Here is a 20033-nt window from a genome sequence, read left to right on the forward strand (position 1 = left end):
CCGCATGATGAGCAGTGGGCAAACTGAGGACGACTGCAGGAGGATAGCGGAGAAAGCCTTCCCCCTGAAGGGGGTGTACAAGGACTTCACCTACTGGAATTGCTATCTTGTGCTGAACGACTCCGAGAAGTTCCGAGTAGGTGTCGACTCTGGCTGGCCGAAGAAGCAACGGCTGAACTATTCCGGTGATTTCAGCGGCAGTAGCGGTGGTTCCCACGACCTCCCTGAGACGGCCCAGGAGGTCCCGACCCCTCGTTCGTTTGCTCGCCGTACTCACCCGGTTGGGCACAGGCGGGCTCAACGGGAGGCGATGGGGGTCGCCGGGGGTTCACAGGAGGTCCAGTCGGCATCCCCCCTTGGCCAATCCACAGCGGATCTCAAATTCTTCGCGCGTCAACAAACGCGCGCTCAGATGGTCAAGACGATGGCCGAATGGCGGGCGGCAGTGGACCCCGTGGAGAAGAGTTTGCTTCAAACATTGCTCCTGAGCATGCAGGAGGATTTGGAGGCGGCACGGAGGGAAGCTGGCGGGAGTAGAGGCGACGGCGACGGAGGCGGAGGCGATGGTGGCGACAACGACGGAGGAGACGACGACGGCGACGAGGAGTGAATTATTGTACTTTTTTTTAATTATTGTACTTTTTTTTAATTATTGTAATAATTTTAAATTATTGTACTTTTTAAAATTTTAATCGTATTATTAATGTTTCCCGTATATGTCTCGTAAATTAAATTCCGTATATTGTGTGATTGTTAATTATGTCATTTTATATAATTGTTATTAGTGATGTGGCTATTGATGTGACTGAGCTATTTATGATGTGGCTAGGCTATGGCTGAGCTATTTATGATGTGACAGGAGGATTTTTAGTGCTGATGATGTGGCAGTGGCTAGGCTATGGCTGGGCTATTGCTGAGCTATTCATATTGTGGATGGCCTAAATGACTCAACTACGAGAAATGTTCTCTTGGGCGATTCTCGTGAGCGGCTGTGAGCGCCTCATCACCCACGTAGGCTAGTTTCCTTATTTTTAGCTTTAAGTGGATTTTTACAATCTCAAAACTTTTAATCTATCTTATATTCCTTATAAACATCCTTCCTTTATTTTTTTTCTCTCATTTTCATGTATATTAATTCGTACCTTTTCTTCACAATATATTCTTGAATCACTAAATTACTCATAAGATTTAACAATTCAAACTATGTTCTTCAATCCCTAAATTTCTCATTAGGTTTCACAATTATGAAGTGTCGTCCCCTTCTCTCTGGTTTCACAAGTTCTTTGATTGGAATATAATAATGGAATAAATACCTCTCCGCAGCTCCACTAATCTCGATCTTCATCCCCACTCAAAATTGAAAAAAAAAATCGAAAATCATGGCGGAGGAATCACGTTTCGTGTGCAAGAAATTACCATGTGAGAATCTTTTAAGGTCACATTTAGTCTCATGTAGCTGCGAATTTAGTTGTGTTTCAGGAAAAATTAGAGTGTTTAGAAAGGGGCAAATTGTTGAGCGAATCCAAGTTTGTAGAATCGGGACACGTTTTGAGGGAGAATTCCCAGAAGACGTGGAGGAGGAGAAGGCTTGCAGTCGATGAAGGCGTTGTGCGGGCACATGGCGTGACACTCAGAAAAAGGATAGATGAAGAACCGCGACTGCTAGTGTTTCTTGTACGAGTCACCAACCATGAGAGAGAGAGAGAGATAAAGAAGAATTAACTCTTCTGGAGAATTGAAAGAAATTTTCGTTTTTGACGATAAGAAAGAGGGAGGAGTGTGAAGAAGAGGAAGAGGGTCTGACGAGAACAACATTTCTCACTCAACTATTATGAAATGTATTAATATGGCAAAATAATTCCCTTCCACTATTAGGGGAAAGGGAAAGGAGGGAGTTATTTTGTTGCATTTTCACAAATTACCCAATGTGTATGACAACCAACCAACTGTCCAACTCATCCTTCTCCACCACTTGACTACTCAGATTTGGTCCAACATCTTCACAAACAATCTTAGCATAATAAAACATACTGTTATTATAAGCGCATTTAACAACAATTATCAAGAAAGTACAGTACTACTATTTCTCGTCATCAAAAGCGCTGGAACACTTAATTTACATATAATTTCAACAGTGGAAGCAGAGAGCTTCACAACCTAGAACAGAGTAAAGAGAGAAAAAGTTTCAGCTAAGATATACTGTTTGCATTTATATGCTTAGAACAGAGATATCGTCATCATCAATCCTTCATTTTGTTTCATATTTCCAAGCCTACCGTCTGAAATCCCGCTGGTGTAGCAAACTCGCTATGCAGAACAAATCAGAGAATGCAATAAATTCCGCTAAACCAAAGCTTTGAGAAATTACGATAATCACCAAGAAATTGCTTTGACAGACCATCCTTAAGCTAGCAAATTTTCAAGTGGCTTTGACAGAACATTACCATGCTAAGCTCTCCAATTAAGGGTGATTTTCCAGTGACTCATTTCCATGTTTTCATAATCTCAATCTTAGAGCTGCATCATAAAACTACATCCACCCGAATTCCACATAAACCAACAATATCCTTATTCCCTCTGATACTTTGCAATACTTCAGCCACAGTGTTTTCTTCAACAGTAGTAATCAACAACCATATGCAAGTATGTTGTTTTCTTCAACAGTAGTAATCAACAACCATATGCAAGTATGTGAGTCCCAATCATACCACGGCAAGAATTGATCACAGAAAGCCTTATTCGAAACTCTGATGTTAATTTTGAGAATATTAGCCCCCCAACATGTTCAAAAAGTAGTTGAATCTCAAAACCTTCCATGGCCACAGATTTCCATTATCAATCGCATACAATACCTCTGATCATCATAGAAGCGTCTCTCCAAATAGGCCATGTTATAAGCCAAAGGTAAACAATCATATAAAGAGAGCAACTACCAGCTCTCTGATGTCTCAAACATTATCTAACCACAACTTTCAAGCTAGACCTTCGAAGTCTTCTTAAAGCAAAACTAAAACAAGAACCTAAATACTGCTATTGTATCTCCAGGCTACATATTCAGCAGCCAATACCTAGGGGAGAAGGCTAAATATAATTTCTTTTCAATTCAAACCATTTCACATCACCATGAGGCCATTATCAAATACAAATATTCATACCTTCTCCTCCAACTGCAAATACTTTGAGCTTATGTAGCAGCTGCCAGCCCTGAATCAGGGCTGAACTCTGGAACTGCAACCTTAATTGGTTTCCATCCTGACTGATAATTATATATAATCCACTTTTTCATGTTAATTACCATTTGCACGATCTGGAGAATTTCACCCAATGGAAGTTCTTTTAAGCACATCTTTTTCATAACAGTTGCTGCCTCATACCTAAACATTAAGTTACAAAGATTTTAGGACCAGGATGTAAGGAAATTATGCAAATCATTTCAAAGTCTTCAGCAAATTATGCACTCATCAAAGATAATAAATATACCTGCAGTTTGTTTCCAGTATAGCAGATCTTCCAGAAGAGGATGAAAGATATTTTTGGATTTCATCCCATATTGATTTTGAATACTTGTTTGCATCACCACCCATAGGGTTCAGACATTGCCATAGTCTCTCATTTTTCCCAATATACAACTGTAGGGAACCTATTTGTTGCAGTACAACCAATTGCTGGTCAAGTGCACACGCCAAAGCTTTCTTAACATCAGTATTGCGATGTCGGATGTCTCCATATCTGATGCAATCTGCAATATTTTCCTCTGTTGGCATAATCTTCTCAATTCTTAGGGTGTTTAAAGCCAGTAGGATAATCCCAATAAGACCTTGTATATATTCAGAAGGTTTAGGGCATCCTGATGTTCCCCACGAACCATTTACAGGGATGGCAGCAGTTCCTGTTCCAGATGATAACTGTGCTAATGTATCTTGATTACCATGTGGATACCTGTTGTTTTGACCGTCTTGATAAAAAGATCTCTTCTGAGCATTAAATCCTTTTTGCTGAGCATTCAAGTTTACTCTGTTTGGCGATTCACTAGACATTGGTCTTCTCTCTCCTCCATTACGTTGTTGCGAAGCAGGTGCCCTTTGATCATTTCTTGTGTGCTCAGAAATGTTTAAATTGAAAATATCAGGAACGTGGGTTGAAGGAGCTGTGGTCAAGTTAGGTGAATCAGGTCTGCGATTTAATGCATTAGAAGGATGCCAATGCGGGTTAGTTAGAGACGAGCTAACAGGCAGTGTTGAAGTTTCAGTGGGGAGGCCGTTTGGTCTTAATGGCTGAGGGTAGTGAATTTGATGAGAGACATGAGGGTGGGAATTGTCTGCTCGTGGGAAATCAGGATTACCAGGATAATACGAGTTCCCTATTCCACCGCTAGCAACTTTTGGGTTATATGCAGTAGATAAGTCCTGGTGTTCATTGAACTGCTTAGGGTGTACATATCCTGGATGAAAGTTTCCACTGTTAGAATCTTCTTCAGACCCAATCATGCTACTAGAGGTTCTTGGCATAGAAGGTTGAGTGAAGTTTCTGCGAGGTTGTTTGCCTTTATATTTTACATCTGTTCCTCTTCCCATATTTGAATATTTTTGGTTTCCCAACTGAGAACTTTCATAAAACGATTCCACTGGTTTGTTACCCATAATGGTATCTGTACGTAATGAGTCAGAGGTGGGTATATGCCCATAGCTGTTACTTACAAATTGAGCAGTTTCAACTGTTGTAAGTGGTGGCCCTCCAGCTACTAGACTAGTCCAGAGCCATACACTCTTTGCAGCAGCAAGAAGTGGCGCAGAAGCTTTTTGTGGTTGAGCAAGAAGAATATTATACCGGCGCATCCGCAGTTGATGCAAAGCATTCGAGAAATCTCTGTCTCCGGAAATCAATAAATAATTGGCAGGTGCAGGATTGTCGACAGCCCAAAATAACATATCCACCAGAATCTTCTTGTCACTAGCATCTTTAGCACCTGATCACATTTCAATGAAAGCTTGAACTGATAACTTCCATTAACACACGCAAGCATGGCCTCTTAAATTTCCGTGTTAATCTAAATTTATTTAATTGCACAAATATAATGGACACAGGAAATATGATCAAACTAGCTAACCATTGCAATTCTAAATAATATAACGTTGAACTTGGGAATATAGAAGGGTCATTTCCCTCCAAGATAAGCAATTTTCTGAACTTTTGCATCTGCAGTTGGGTCACTGGCTGACTGCTTATGGATGTCTCCACCAGAAACAATCTCACGCACTAATCATTCAAAATTTCTTGTTTGTGTTTTCAGCTATTAACTTTTTTTAAGCTCGACACCTCGACTTCACACAGAAAATACTAAATGTTGCTTGGAAAGGCTCAGGATTACATATTTCAGTGAGCTAAAGTAAAGACTTGCAATCTTTTCCAGGATAAGAGCACTTATCCCAGAAAGAAAATTGCTGATTGTACTTCAGTGTAAAATTTTGGCCCTAACATATGCTCATCTCTCTCTCTCTCTAACTCACTCACACTCACACACACACACATACAAATTCGCACACTGATCTAGCAATGCTATTCGCCATGATTAGAGTGGAAATTTGGACCTAAAATATGATTGTCTCTCACACGCATGCAGATTCACAAACAGAGAAGAGCAAAACTGCGAACCAAAACACAATCATAGTGATATATACGTCATGAATCACATACAAAGATAAAGAAGAAATTATGAAACGACAAGTTTATAGTACTCCATAAATAACAAATTAGAAAATAATAAACTCTTAAATTAAGTCTCTCAACTTCACTATACTGTACTGTGCCCGATCTGCTAATGAAATCCAACTGAACTTAGGGCTCACTCAATTCCGCATAACCGATCTACTCATCAACGAAATCAATTTACCGAAATTGAATAATTAACCAGTAAAACGAATAAACACGCAAAAGACGACTGCATCCAACAGATTCAACAGGCCAAAAATAAATAGCAGATTTACCGGCGGGGACGTGATTGAGGGCTACACCGGTGCTGTTGAGCGCCTGCTGGACAGCGGGGGAGATTCTGGTGGTATCGCCGTAAGCGGAGACGGAGACGGGCCCACAGTAGTTCATTTTAACGAGCGCGGAGCTTATATTCTGCGCTATGGCGTGGGGATCGCACACCTTCGGCACGTGACAGTTCTCTATATCCCACCACACCGAGGTCTTGGCCTTGATGTACTGTTCCTCCGCCGTCTCAGCCGCGGCGGCCGGAATATGCTGCGACTGCGCTCCGTCTCCGCCCATCGCTCCCGCAAGGTTTAATCCAACGGTTGGATTATATCACAGTTGAGTCGCAAAGCGCACGGCGAATGGCAGAGGGGTATAGGAGGCTCAGGGATAGGGAGGGAAGGCGCACGATAGCATGAAAGAGGGCGTGAAGAGGTGGTCTTTTTCGAAGTCCGAGTCGAGTGACTCTAAATATAAAGGGGGGTGGGTTCTATCGTGCGCACTGGGCCAAGTAGGTTAGTTTCCCAGAAGTCCACAAATTCTTGTTTTTAATTTTATTTTATTAGGTGTACTCATTTATAAGACTCCTAATTGAATTTTTTTATAGCGTTGTTGTGGAAACTTTTCTCAAATCCTATTTAAATTCCAAGAGACCAAGACTAGTGTGGAGACTTTGGAATTAGTGTGGACTAGGGAAGTCCTTTGTCCGTTAACACCGGAATTACGGATTTACCCCCTGCTAGGAAAATCGTTGGCCCACGTGGACGTGGCGTGCTTTATTGGGTAAAGAAATGGGCGACCGTGTTGAATTAATGTACCCCATTTATGGCTATACGAGCCTCCATAATAGTTTTCGCCCCCTAGCCACAAACTCCTCCCGCCACATTATCAGCACTAAAAATCTTCCTGCCATATCATCAAGACAAACAAATAGTCCAGCAATAGCCTAGCCACATCACTCAAAATTATATAAAACAAATAATTAACAATCACATAAAATACGGAATTAAATTTATGTCACAGATACGAGAAACTACAATAATTTTATTTAAATTTTAAAAAAAGTACATTTAAAAAATTACATAATTAAAAAAAAACTAACTCTGTGCAGTCCTCTGTGCCCATAACTCTTCAATTAAATCCTTTTGGAGTCGAATATGAGCATCCGTTTGGCGCATGTCGGCATGTGCTTGGAGGAGGCCGGCTTCATCGTGAGGTACCCCACTCCGTACGTTGGGGGCGGCCACACCGTGGCTTGGACCGGCTTCATTATCGTCGTTGGCCCAACTAGTCAGTTGTACACCTTCGTCTTCGACAATCATGTTGTGCATGATAATACAGACGTACATTATATCAGCAATGCAGTCGACATGCCACAAACGCGTTGGACCCCTAACTGCCGCCCATCGAGACTGGAGCACACCAAATGCCCGCTCCACGTCCTTGCGAGCCGAGTCATGTCGTGCCGCAAAGTAGGTCTTCCTCTCATCTGATGCGCATCGGATCGTCTTCACAAAGACGTGCCACCTAGGGTATATCTCATCAGCCAAGTAGTAGCCCATATCATGTCGGTTGCCGTTGGCGACAAAACTGATGGCCGGACCGATGCCCTGGCACTGCTCGTTGAAAAGGGGCGACGAGTTGAGGACATTGAGGTCGTTGTTCGAACCGGCTACCCCAAAATACGCATGCCAAATCCATAGTCGGTAATCAGCTACGGCCTCGAGGATCATCGTGGGATTCTTTCCCTTGTAGCCGGTCGTGTAGAACCCCTTCCAGGAAGCGGGACAGTTCTTCCACTCCCAATGCATACAATCTATGCTGCCTAACATTCTCGGGAACCCATGCTTCTCCCCGTGCATCTACATTAGATCCTGCCAGTCTTCGGGGGTAGGGCCTCGAAGGTACTGATCACTGAATATTTCAATCACGCCATGACAGAAAAACTTCATACATTCCAGGGCAGTCGTCTCACCGATGTGGAGGTACTCGTCCCACATGTCTGCCGCGCCTCCGTAGGCCAACTGCCGGATTGACGTAGTGCACTTTTGAATAGGTGTGTGGCCGGATCTGCCAGCCGCATCGTGCCTGAAGCGGAAATACAGATATCGATGCTCCAAAGAGTTAACAATACGCATAAATAGGGCCCTGCTCATCCTAAAACGTCGCCTGAAAAGGTTGGCGTTGAACCGCGGCTCCTCTGCGAAGTAGTCTTCGTATAGGCGCTGATGTGCAGCTACGTGATCACGATCAATCACTTCTCGGCGGTGGACAACTGGGCGAGGTCGAGGTACCGCCGGCTGCAAGGCTCTTTGCATCCATTGGTTTATCTCGCGGGTCGTATAGGCCTCCAACGCTTCGGCCATTCGACGTTCGTACTCCTCAGCATCCCCCCACTACCACCCGCATTACTCATTTCGTGTTGTTGCTCTTGTACAGAAATTAAGATAGGGAGAAAACTCGTTAAAACAAGTGGTGCGAATGATAATGAAGTGCAAAGCGCGTATAAATAGTGTTTCGAAAATTAAAAAATAAAAAATCCGCTGGGCAATGCGCTCGGCGATCCGGAGCCTGCAATGGCGCCGAGTGGATCACCCAGCGCCCAAACATCGCCTAGCGCTAGGCGATTTTTTTTTTCAGAAACCGGCTCGACGGTTACAGTGGTTTGCCGAGCGCACCGCCTAGCGGCGGGGCTCGGCTAGGCGGTGCGCTAGGCGCCATTGTGGATGCTCTAAAGATTAAAGCGCGTTCAAGTCATTTTTATTTATTGTATATGTCATTTTAATCAAATCATTGACAGACAAAAGACTACAGAGCCACAGTATTTTTTAGGATCAAACATCACGATCGGTAGCCTCGAATTTTTTATAATTGAATAGCCCAATAACTTATTATGACAATAGAGTTGATTAATATCCCTGATCATGGCATGTGTGTTTCATGGTGCAAATACATTAAAAATGTGTAATTGATTTTTTTTTCATTATAGATACAATGATCAGATCAAGTAACAAGTCTACAAAGGATACACGTTAATAACCAAGACATCTTTTGTCTAAAACAACTGTGAAATAATGAGTCTCACACTAAGCAACATAATACAAGTACAGATCAAGTAACAAGTCTACAAAGGATACACTTAGATTTTTATAGAGTTAAGTCGAGAACAAAAACGATGCACAAAGTAACAATTACTCAAAAATATGATAAATCGATGACTCACTTCGCACATACTTTAGCCACACGTGATGCACACTTTTACCCAAGATCACAAGGGAAGGCTAGTGAAGTATTCACACTAACCAACACACACATAGCCCCAAAGCCCTAACTCGACCGCACTAAGTAGCCTCATCAACCACTACACTCAGTGGTAGAACTAAGTGAAGATCACAATGAGCTCAACTCTCAAGCTCTTCCCAAAACCATTTTTTTAGTATTTTTCTTCTATAAAATTTTAAATTTTCAAAAGTATAAATTTATATGTAAAGTCCCTATTAATAATCTAAATCATAAAAAATATATTTTTAAGCAAAATGTAATAAACATAGCCCTTATCAATATTATTTTCTGTGTCCGTCACTGACCACCACTAGCGGAGCCAGCATTGAACAGGGGTACCACTGTACCCCAAATACTTGGGTATGTAATATAGTATCGAGATTAATATTGCAAGAAGTAGTGGTGGTGCAGCGGTTGGTGGGATACTTTTTCTAAGTGGAGGCTTGAGTTTGATTCCTCTTGATGATTCTGTGCTCTTATTTGTGTACTTTTTACTTAGATTTATACTCTTGATGATTTTGTGCTCCTTATTTGTGTATATGTACGTACTCCTATTTTAGAATGTGTTTTGTTTTATTTTTGTGGTAGTTGATATATACTCCCTCCGTCCCAAGCTACTCGCACTTATTTCCTTTTTGGGCGTCTCAAGTTACTTGCACTCTTTCCATTTTTAGTAAAAATTTTCACCTACAGCCGTCATTTTTTACTTTCCTATACACTCATTCCTTAATCTCCGTGCCGAAAAGAATAGGGGCGAGTAGCCTGGGACGGAGGGAGTATAATTTATTTTATCCTGTTTATATTTTAATGTATTATTTTAAATATGGTGTATGTTTATTTATCATAAAATTCGTACCTCCAATTTAAAAAGTCTGGATCCGCCACTGCTGACCACACTCAAACCATAAAGATTCTCTTACACACACAACGAAAGAATTCATAGAAAACTAGACTCATTCAACCTGTCAATGTCAAGATAGAATGCGTCAAGACCACAATGGATATGCATGATATCAAAATTGAAAGTCGCAATCAAAGGGTGCCACTCGGCTGAGTGGCATCACCTCACCCGCCCACCCAGCCGGGGTGGGAGCCACTGGAGTACCGAGAATGGGCCACCCGACCAGGCGGTTCAGGAGCCATCGTGCCACCTCACCTGCCTGGGTAGCCGCCTCATGAAATGGTGTGCGTGAACAAGAGACTACACGCAATCGAGTTCCCTTATGCACCTCGTCCTACCCGACCAGTTAGGACGAGGTGAGTCCAGAGAGCTCTACCTGTCCGGGTATATTCATGCATCCAGCACACTTAGCCGTGTAGCCTGTGCGGATTAACTTTTGGCCCAAGATACTTTTATTTTTCTTGTTTTTTGCACATTAGACATCAGTATAAATAGGCTTCTGGACTCATTAGATACTTAGCTTATGATATTTTGTGAGTATATTCCATATTTTGTTGTTGCATTGATTTGAGTTATTAATGAAAGTAAATGTATATTTTGTAGATTAGATGTTTTTCTAGTTTGTGGAGCCAATTAAGGGGATATATATATATATATATATAGGGTATTCATCTATCAAAATACACCCTTAAGTCCAAAAATACAGACTAAATCTGGAGCGTTGGATCTGCCTATGGGCGGCCACGATTTAGGCTTGACAATCATAAACTTATGTCATAATAAGGTTTAGTAGAGTCATAAAAGGGTAAAAATGGAAACAAAAAAATATGCCCAGACGTTCGGTTTTTCTTCGCGGAAATCATGGAATCATCACTCCACACGCCATTAACCTGATTGTTCGGTTCCAACCTATTCACTTCGTCTCTCCCCCCCCACAATATATCTAACGCCACCCAAAAAACACTAATCACCAAAATAAACATTACTTCTGTAATTTCTGAAGCGACACAACATTTACGAGCTCCAACCACTCTTTGTTCAGTCGAAGAGGCGTCCGATAGTTCACCTACATCAGCCATCCACAATACGCGCTCCAGCCCAGACAATCTTTCCCGATCCACCAAGCACCGAACCGGAAAATCAAACAATCGACCAAGGCAATGGTGAATACTCGAGCTTCTGGATCTACAACGACCGACGGAAAAGGTTAGATGTTTGTAGTATCCCATAGCCTATACCGCTTTCAAATACATCAAAACTAAAAGGGTTTTTTTTGTTCAACTAGTGTATGAAAGGAGGAACACTAAAAACAAGCCACCACGGATCCCCAAAGCTCAAACCGGTAAATTGTTTTCCCCTTCTAGTTTATTTAATGAGTTAATACCGTATCAATATTGGAAGCAGCGTATGTAATTGTGATATTTTTCATAAACAAAAGCCCATTCTGCAACAAAACCAACAACAGAGTCATGCGAGTGTATGCATGACATAAATCCATATTATTATGCTTATGACATAAATCCATATTATTATGCTTAAATTGTTTTATTCTTGTGACGCTTCACTCTTAAAAAGTCAAAATAAAGAGATACAGAACAGAAAAATAATTGCTTGGCTACCAGGCTTTTTTAATGTGAATTTTTAAATGTAATGTTCAAAGCTATTGTGATTATGTTTCAGGGGTTGTATTACAAAACAAAACAACACCTCACTCCACCAAAGGGCAAGAGGCTGATGCAAAAACAACAAATCCTGGTAACTGTCTCTGATCCTCCAAACTGGAACTTAGTTGTGATGTTTGAGATGATATATGTAATTACATTTGGTTATGTTAAACACCTAGGGCTTAAGTTGGAACAACTCAGTATTAACTATCTCTGCTATTTAGATAGATGTGATTGTTTGTATGAAAAAAAGTGTGAGATGGGTGGCATCTGTGTGTGTATGTAAGCATCAGTGACTTTAATGTTTGTAAATAATATAAAAAAGTAGAACTAAGCTTAAATATGCCATCATATAAGAGTAGTCAAACCAATAACATTGAGACGGATAAAAAAAGACACGGCTGAACATATTTCAACAGCTCGAACAGGTACATAAATGAATATACTGTGCATATCTTGCTGTGTTTGTTATGATGTGAGTATTAAACAACTGTTTTGTTGTGAACAATATGTCTCAATAATGAGTTGATTATTATGGCTAAACTCAACATAGGACATTTATGAAAACAAATAACTATGTATGCAGTTTAAACTTCAATGTTTAATACACATATTATGACTTCTGACTAATATAATACTCCTGGAGCATGTCATTTTTACCTCTACCTGAAATTCTGAAAGTAAGAATTGTTTGTGGGAATAATTTGGTGTTGTCAGTGATGAATACTATGTGTTTATAAGAACTAGTTTTAACCCACGTGCGATGCACGGCGAAATATTTTTTATCATACGATTTTAAATTGTTAATTGATTAACACAAGATTAAGTTTTGATTCCGAAAACAAATTGGTAGTATTGCAAGTTTTAAAATTGGACGATAGCTTTTCAAACCTCAAAACGGTTTTAAAATTATATTTTGAAGTATAAAAGCGCCGACGCAGAATAATATTGTCACAAAATTGTGTGTAATCTTTTTTGTATTCTGTATCCATTTAAATTAGTACTATACTTTATCATAGTCGAGCTTCATTACATTGCAATATAGTGACCCTAATACGCTAAAAACCCAAACCTTGAAACCTAAGTCATAAACCCTTAACGTTAAAATATAATCATCATGACCAATAATTGAGCCAAATATAAATAAAATCCTCCCACCGTCTCAGTTCAAATTTACTTTGTTAATCACTTTAAAACAAACTTTAATAATAGAAAAAAATAAAAAGAATATCATAACTTCATGTTAAACAATATGAAGAGTATTGGAAAATATGGAGGGAGTGAAAAACGTGATGAAAAAAAATATGTGAGTGGATAAATTACCTAATGTCATATATTTATAGTCCAAAAAATAGAAGATAACTCCTCAAAATTTTCACTTTCTTCACCTATTATTAAAAAATTTTAAACCTTTTAATTTCCCAAAAATTAAAAACTAAGCGTTACGTAAATGTTATCAAATTTTGAAAAATGAATGCACAGATTAGGATATTTTAAAATATTAATTTTAAATTATAAATTAACTTGAATGGAATCAGAAATAATACCATTATATAAAAATTGTAAAAAAATGTAATGTTAATTATGAATTATACAACTAAAACATACTTATTAAACTCGAAATAATTAATAACAAATTATAAAGATTTGGAGCTATCTGATTCACAATATATGAGTGAGAATCATATGAAACAACATGATTTGATTAATTTCTGAGAAATAGAAAATGAATCCACTCACATCACCTGTGAAATAAGATTCCAATTATAATAACTACAACATTATTTAATGCTAAAATAAAGATATCTTAATAATTTAAAATATTATATAAGATTAAGGATTATAACATCTTACGAATTACTGGATATGTAAACTTTCTATAATGTAAGATATTTCAAAATATTAATTTAAATTAGAAATTAATTAAATGTAATTGGAAATAATATAATTATATAAAATTGTAAATAAAAAATGTATTTACTAACCATGAATCATTGACTAAAATATATTAAACTCAAAATAAATTAATAACAAAATATAAAAATTTATCACACTCTAATTCAAATACATGAATGAGGATCATCTGAAACAACATCAATTGGTTAAGTTATGAAAAGAAATATGAATGAATTTACAATTAATCAAACTAATAATAATTACATGAAAAGACTAAATCCAAACTTGCAAACCGGACTGGAGTATGCTGGCGATGATGCTACACATAAATACTACCACATCATTGGCCTTCATCCATGGCCAGTCCATCTACCCTCATCTCTGACACAGTTTGTTGTCGAGAAACGCATATTTACAAAACAAAACACATATAATTTGCATACAAATTTTAAACGATGCACAAAACAATACCGCATAACAACATATCGCATGATCATGAAAACCACACTCTAAACGATGATATTGATTTTGGCTCCATGAGTGTTAGCCTTATAAATATGAATGCGACTATTTTTGATAACCGAATAAACTGAGGAAACTCCAGACCATTCAGCAAGATATGGAATGGTTCCATGGTGTCAACCTTTCTTCCTAGTAAGAACAAAAATATCAAGCTTGAGTTTTAGGAGTACCGTATAAGATAAGTAGGTATGTGTGGATAGTAGGCCTCCAAATGTCATATTTATAGGCTAAAAAAATAACCATAAGGCTCTGTAAAAACTTTTCAAGTTCACTATTTATGATAAAATTATGATAATCAATTGCATATTAATTTAATCATTTTGAAATTAATTTGACCATATTAAGAAATCATTAATCACGTGAATTCATTTACAATAATATGAAACGTAGGAGGTAGGAGTATATAATTATTGACATATCATGGCCTCAACAATGAGACGGTCGGTTATACACAACTATTAGTACTCCTTTCGTCCCGCACTACTTGCCCTTATTTCCTTTCTGGGCGTCCCAAGTTATTTGCACTCTTTCCATTTTTAGTAATAATTTATACCTACAGCCGTAATTGTTGACTTTGTCTATCACTCATTCCTTAATCTCCGTGCCCAAAAGGAAAGGTGCGAGTAGTGCGGGACGGAGGGAGTATATAATTAGTACTCTTATTTTTCACAATTAATTCATAATTAATTAGCAATGGTGCATGAGTATTCATTCTCATAATTAATTAGTATTAATTAATTAACATGATCTCAATATCTTAGCCAACCGTTTTATGAAAAACGCTTAGAATATTTAGATGGTCATATGATTACACTTATTATATAATTATAGATTCTAGGTAATTGCAATAGTATCCAAAACTTATAACGTTTAGAGAAATTAATGGTATAATTATATTAATTACATTCTCTTAATTGATTATTAATTATTAGTATATAATTAATTTTGTAAAACGTAGAGACGGACTATAGTATAGACCTATTCACTAACTAAAATTGTTTTAATCCCAAACCAAAATTTTAAATTCCCAAAATGCCCCCAAAACTCAACTTTTATATATGTATAGATGTCATTGTATTTAGTGTTTGCAGAATATTTCTGTACAAGTAGCACTAATCATGATTATACTTTCAGATACAAGGCCTACACCCAAAAACGTTGCAGTAGTGGATAAACATGCTGGAGACACGGCTGAACCTGTATCTCAATCTGGAAAATGTGAGAACAATAATAAACTTAAGATGTCTTGCATTATTTGAAATGATTTGTGTAAAAAAAATTTGATTTGTTATGATGCTTATGTCTCAATTTCATATTCAAACTTCGCTGTCTATGTTTGTTATGATTAGTGAATACAATAGAACTAATTTGATCATGTTTTTGTAAATGTAACACAATGTGTAGCTGTAGGAAGAACTGGATTGTCCTTAAACAAAGCCAATGAACTGATTATTAGGAAAAGAGCCCGGGCACATGAAAGCCTAAAAAGAATGAATCTGGAAACGACTGGAAATGTGAATGCAGATACATCCCATGTCCCAGACAATGATGCAGTTAAGAATACGCCAGATAGTTTCATGCTTATTATGACCTAACATGTTTATATGTTATTATGACATATACTAGCGCATATTTTGACATGAAAGTGTTCATTTTAATAATAATATTATTATTTAATCATATGACATATTAAAAGCGTACCATGACCAAGATTGACACCATTTTATTATGACTTCGTTTGTCGCATAACATGACACAACACTGATTATTTAACTATTTACAGTATACGCGTAAGACGAATAATTTTCTTATTACGTAGTCAATGACCTACATAGTCAATTAATATGACCTACATAGTAAATTAATATGACCCACATAGTCAATTAATATGACCCAAACCAGCTAAAATACATGCATGTAATTGTAAGAGAAATCTTCAACCGTGCTAATACTTGCAGCCATGAGCATAATTGAATATAACTGTAAAACAATTTTCATATTACGTAGCTGGTTTTTTCAATTATATAAAGAATACGATTCGACAACCATAATGAATTGCAGGGTGAAATCGCAAGAAGACGCGGTGTGAAACAATTTGAAACGAAAAAAATATGGTATGTTGCTGCATAGTCATAATCATTCTACTACGTTACTATGAAAAAAAATATCACTCAGTCTACCCTTAAGGACTAACCCATTACACAAAATAGGTATTCTTTGCATTCTGCGTTTCAAAAAGGTACTACACTGTGTGCTTTTGTTTCAAACGAAAATCAGTGGTGATTATAGATGCTTGTAAAGATGGAGAAGACAATGACTTGCGATTCACCTACGGGAGTATTCCAGAGGCATTGGTATGAATTCAACATTACAACTCACAGTACTACAAAATAATTACTGAAACTAACACTTTGCATGCATTACAGAGGACATTCTTTTGTAAGTATTTATCAAGAATTGGATGTCACAATCAATGCAAATCGATTATAAACATTCCTATTCAGAGGATGAAGATGAGTTGGAGAACAACAGACAATGCAGAAGACAGTGGCGTTTATTTACTTAGACACCTTGAAGTCTACATGGGTGAAAGGGAGGGACAATGGAATTGTGGACTAACGACAAAGAACAAAGGTGTGCTACAGTTTTTAAGAGCTAAATACAACCGTGTGTTGATGTTGGCAGGAATTAATCACAGCGCATTACTGAATAAAGATGCGGCATATAAACATTATGCGAAGGAAAACAAGAAAACCAAGATCAACGTAGAACACATGATAGCAAACTACGGATCGGTGCAAATGTATATTGCGTAGGTTAAATAAGTTTACATTTTGTTCGTTTCTTTGTTGACACTGTTACCCTTGTTTTGGAATTGCGTTTTACACAGCTCACGGATATCAAACACAACGTTAGTCTGTTTCTCCTATAAGTTATGAATTTTTTTAGAGTAATTCCATCTTACTGTTTTCTTATTAAAAGTGTTTTTTCTAAATGTGGTGCTGTAAACAGTAAACCGTATATTGAGGCATAATAGAGTGCATAAGTAGGTCATAACATTTTTAGTATACAATGTGTCATAATAAGAATAACACCATAAATCATTACCTAACACTATTGGGACCCAAACGAAGTACCTAAACAACAGTACGATTGAAAAAAAAAATTAGGTGTGTAACAAAGCAGTACAACAACCATGCATTTTTTTAAGTGGAATAGATTTCAAGCAATCCACAAAAATTATGTAGAATAATAGACAACCATTTGGGTCATACTAATTAATGTTATATGTCAAAACAACAATATGTTAAAATAGGGTGAAACTATAACTACATTCAAGTCATAACACAGGGATTGTATTTTATAACTCAAAAGATGAATGTATTCTAATATGTCATAACAAACAAAAAATAGGTCATGGTCATATAAATGTAACATTAAGCAAATATGGTATGCAAATTCGACGGAGTATTGAAGAAGAATAAATTATGGGCTAATAAACTCAACTAGAGAGCAGTTAGAGGAGAGAATACGATGCACGATTATAGGAATTAGTATAACTAACTATATAAAGTAATTTACTTAATTATCCTTTGTCGATTAGAAATAATTAAAATAGTAATATCTCAAAATTAAATCTGGCCGTTATTTAATCTAATCTTAAGATTAGATTGTCTAATCCAATGGACATAATTTGGTCTGCAATTCTTGGTTTAAGGCCATTTTTGTTTTGATCAAATACCTATATATATATATATATATATATATATATATAGGGTAGTGATCTATGACAAACACCTCTTAACCAAATAACTAGAGAACAAATCATAGCCACAAGATCAAAAAAATCAATGGCTAGTATTAATTTTCGAATTTAATGAGATCTTAGCTCCCTCAATCACAAATTTACTCAATAATAACAAGGCAGGGGTATTATGGTCTTTGCACATACAAAATTAAGTTACGTCATTGGCAAATTCAATTCATTTGAAAAAGAAACATTGTTCTCCTTCGTCTACGCCGCTGTTGTCGGTTTTCCTCCAGGATTCCGCCTCCTCCTTCGTCTACGCCGCTTTCGGATTGCTCTCAGCCGCTGAATTCATGCTTTGGATTCGCCGGAGACTCATCGAGGAGGATGCTGCCGCTGTTGTCGGTTTTCCTCCAGGATTCCGCCTCTTCCTTCGTCTACGCCGCTTTCGGATTGCTCTCAGCCGCTGAATTCATGCTTTGGATTCGCCGGAGACTCATCGAGGAAGATGCTGCCGCTGAGCGTTAGATTCGGAGATGGCGGATACTCCGTTTCTTCAACACTGTCTATGGAGATTTGGGGGGCAAAGGATTTTGCCGAGATTGCCAGTTTGAACGTGTATGGCAGTAGAAACAGATTTTGTTGTTTTTTTTAGTATAGTTTATAACTCTTACGTTCTGATTAAATAAATATTCCACTGAATTTTATTTTATTTTCTTGTAAGTCTTACTACTATAGTTAATGATGTGTTGTGTACTCCATTTTATCTTGTAAATCATGCTAAGAGTGATGTGTTTTGTAAACAAGAGTGAAGTAAAATCAGAATAAGAGTGATTGTTTTGTGAACAACAGTGAAGTAAAATCAAAGTAAGAGTGATGTGTTCTGTGAATAAGAGTGAAGTAAAATCAGAATAAGAGTGATGTGTTCTGTGAACAAGAGTGAAGTAAAATCACAGTAAGAGTGATGTGTTTTGTGAATAAGAGTGAAGTAAAATCAGAATAAGAAGAGTGATGTGTTTTGTGAACAAGAGTGAAGTAAAATCAGAATAAGAGTGATGTGTTTTGTAAACGAGAGTGAAGTAAAATAATGCTTTTGTGGGGCAGAAAAATGAATTTAAAAAAATGAAAAATGAGTAAACGACAACAGCTTTTCATCAAAACGGCATCTTCGCCAATTCCTCCACATCATTTCCGAGTACACTTCACTCTTGTTCAGAAAACACTTCACTCTTGTTCACAAAACACATCACTCTTATTCTGATTTTACTTCACTCTTGTTCACAAAACACATCACTCTTATTCTAATTTTACTTCACTCTTGTTCACAAAACACATCACTCTTATTCTGATTTTACTTCACTCTTGTTCACAAAACACATCACTCTTATTCTGATTTTACTTCACTCTTATTCTGATTTTACTTTACTCTTGTTCACAAAACACTTCACTCTTGTTCAGAAAAATATTCACTCTTGTTCACAAAACACATCACTCTTATTCTGATTTTACTTCACTCTTGTTCACAAAACACATCACTCTTATTCTGATTTTACTTCACTCTTGTTCAGAAAACACTTCACCCTTGTTCACAAAACACATCACTCTTATTCTGATTTTACTTCACTCTTGTTCACAGAACACATCACTCTTATTCTGATTTTACTTCACTCTTGTTTACAAAACACTTCACTCTTGTTCAGAAAACACTTCACTCTTATTCACAAAACACATCACTCTTATTCTGATTTTACTTCACTCTTGTTCACAAAACACTTCACTCTTGTTCAGAAAACACTTCACTCTTGTTCACAAAACACATCACTCTTATTCTGATTTTACTTCACTCTTGTTCACAAAACACATCACTCTTATTTTGATTTTACTTCACTCTTGTTCAGAAAACGCTTCACTCTTGTTCACAAAACACATCACTCTTATTCTGATTTTACTTCACTCTTGTTCACAAAACACATCACTCTTATTCTGATTTTACTTCATTCTTGTTCACAAAACACATCACTCTTATTCTGATTTACTTCACTCT

At 37.5% G+C, this 20033-nt stretch overlaps 1 protein-coding gene across 1 annotated transcript; it reads right to left on the reverse strand.

The window, feature by feature from the left end:
- Positions 1 to 1999: 1999 nt before the first annotated feature.
- On the reverse strand, positions 2000 to 6439 carry LOC121742141. The gene is made up of 3 exons (XM_042135187.1): positions 5985 to 6439; positions 3481 to 4966; positions 2000 to 3374 (listed from the first exon to the last, which is right to left on the reverse strand). The coding sequence occupies exons 1-3, from the start codon at positions 6271 to 6273 to the stop codon at positions 3185 to 3187; spliced, it is 1965 nt and encodes a 654-aa protein (XP_041991121.1). The 5' UTR covers positions 6274 to 6439; the 3' UTR covers positions 2000 to 3184.
- Positions 6440 to 20033: the final 13594 nt, after the last annotated feature.

This window comes from Salvia splendens, chromosome 7 (assembly GCF_004379255.2).
Source record: "Salvia splendens isolate huo1 chromosome 7, SspV2, whole genome shotgun sequence".
Classification (NCBI taxonomy): Eukaryota; Viridiplantae; Streptophyta; class Magnoliopsida; order Lamiales; family Lamiaceae; genus Salvia; species Salvia splendens.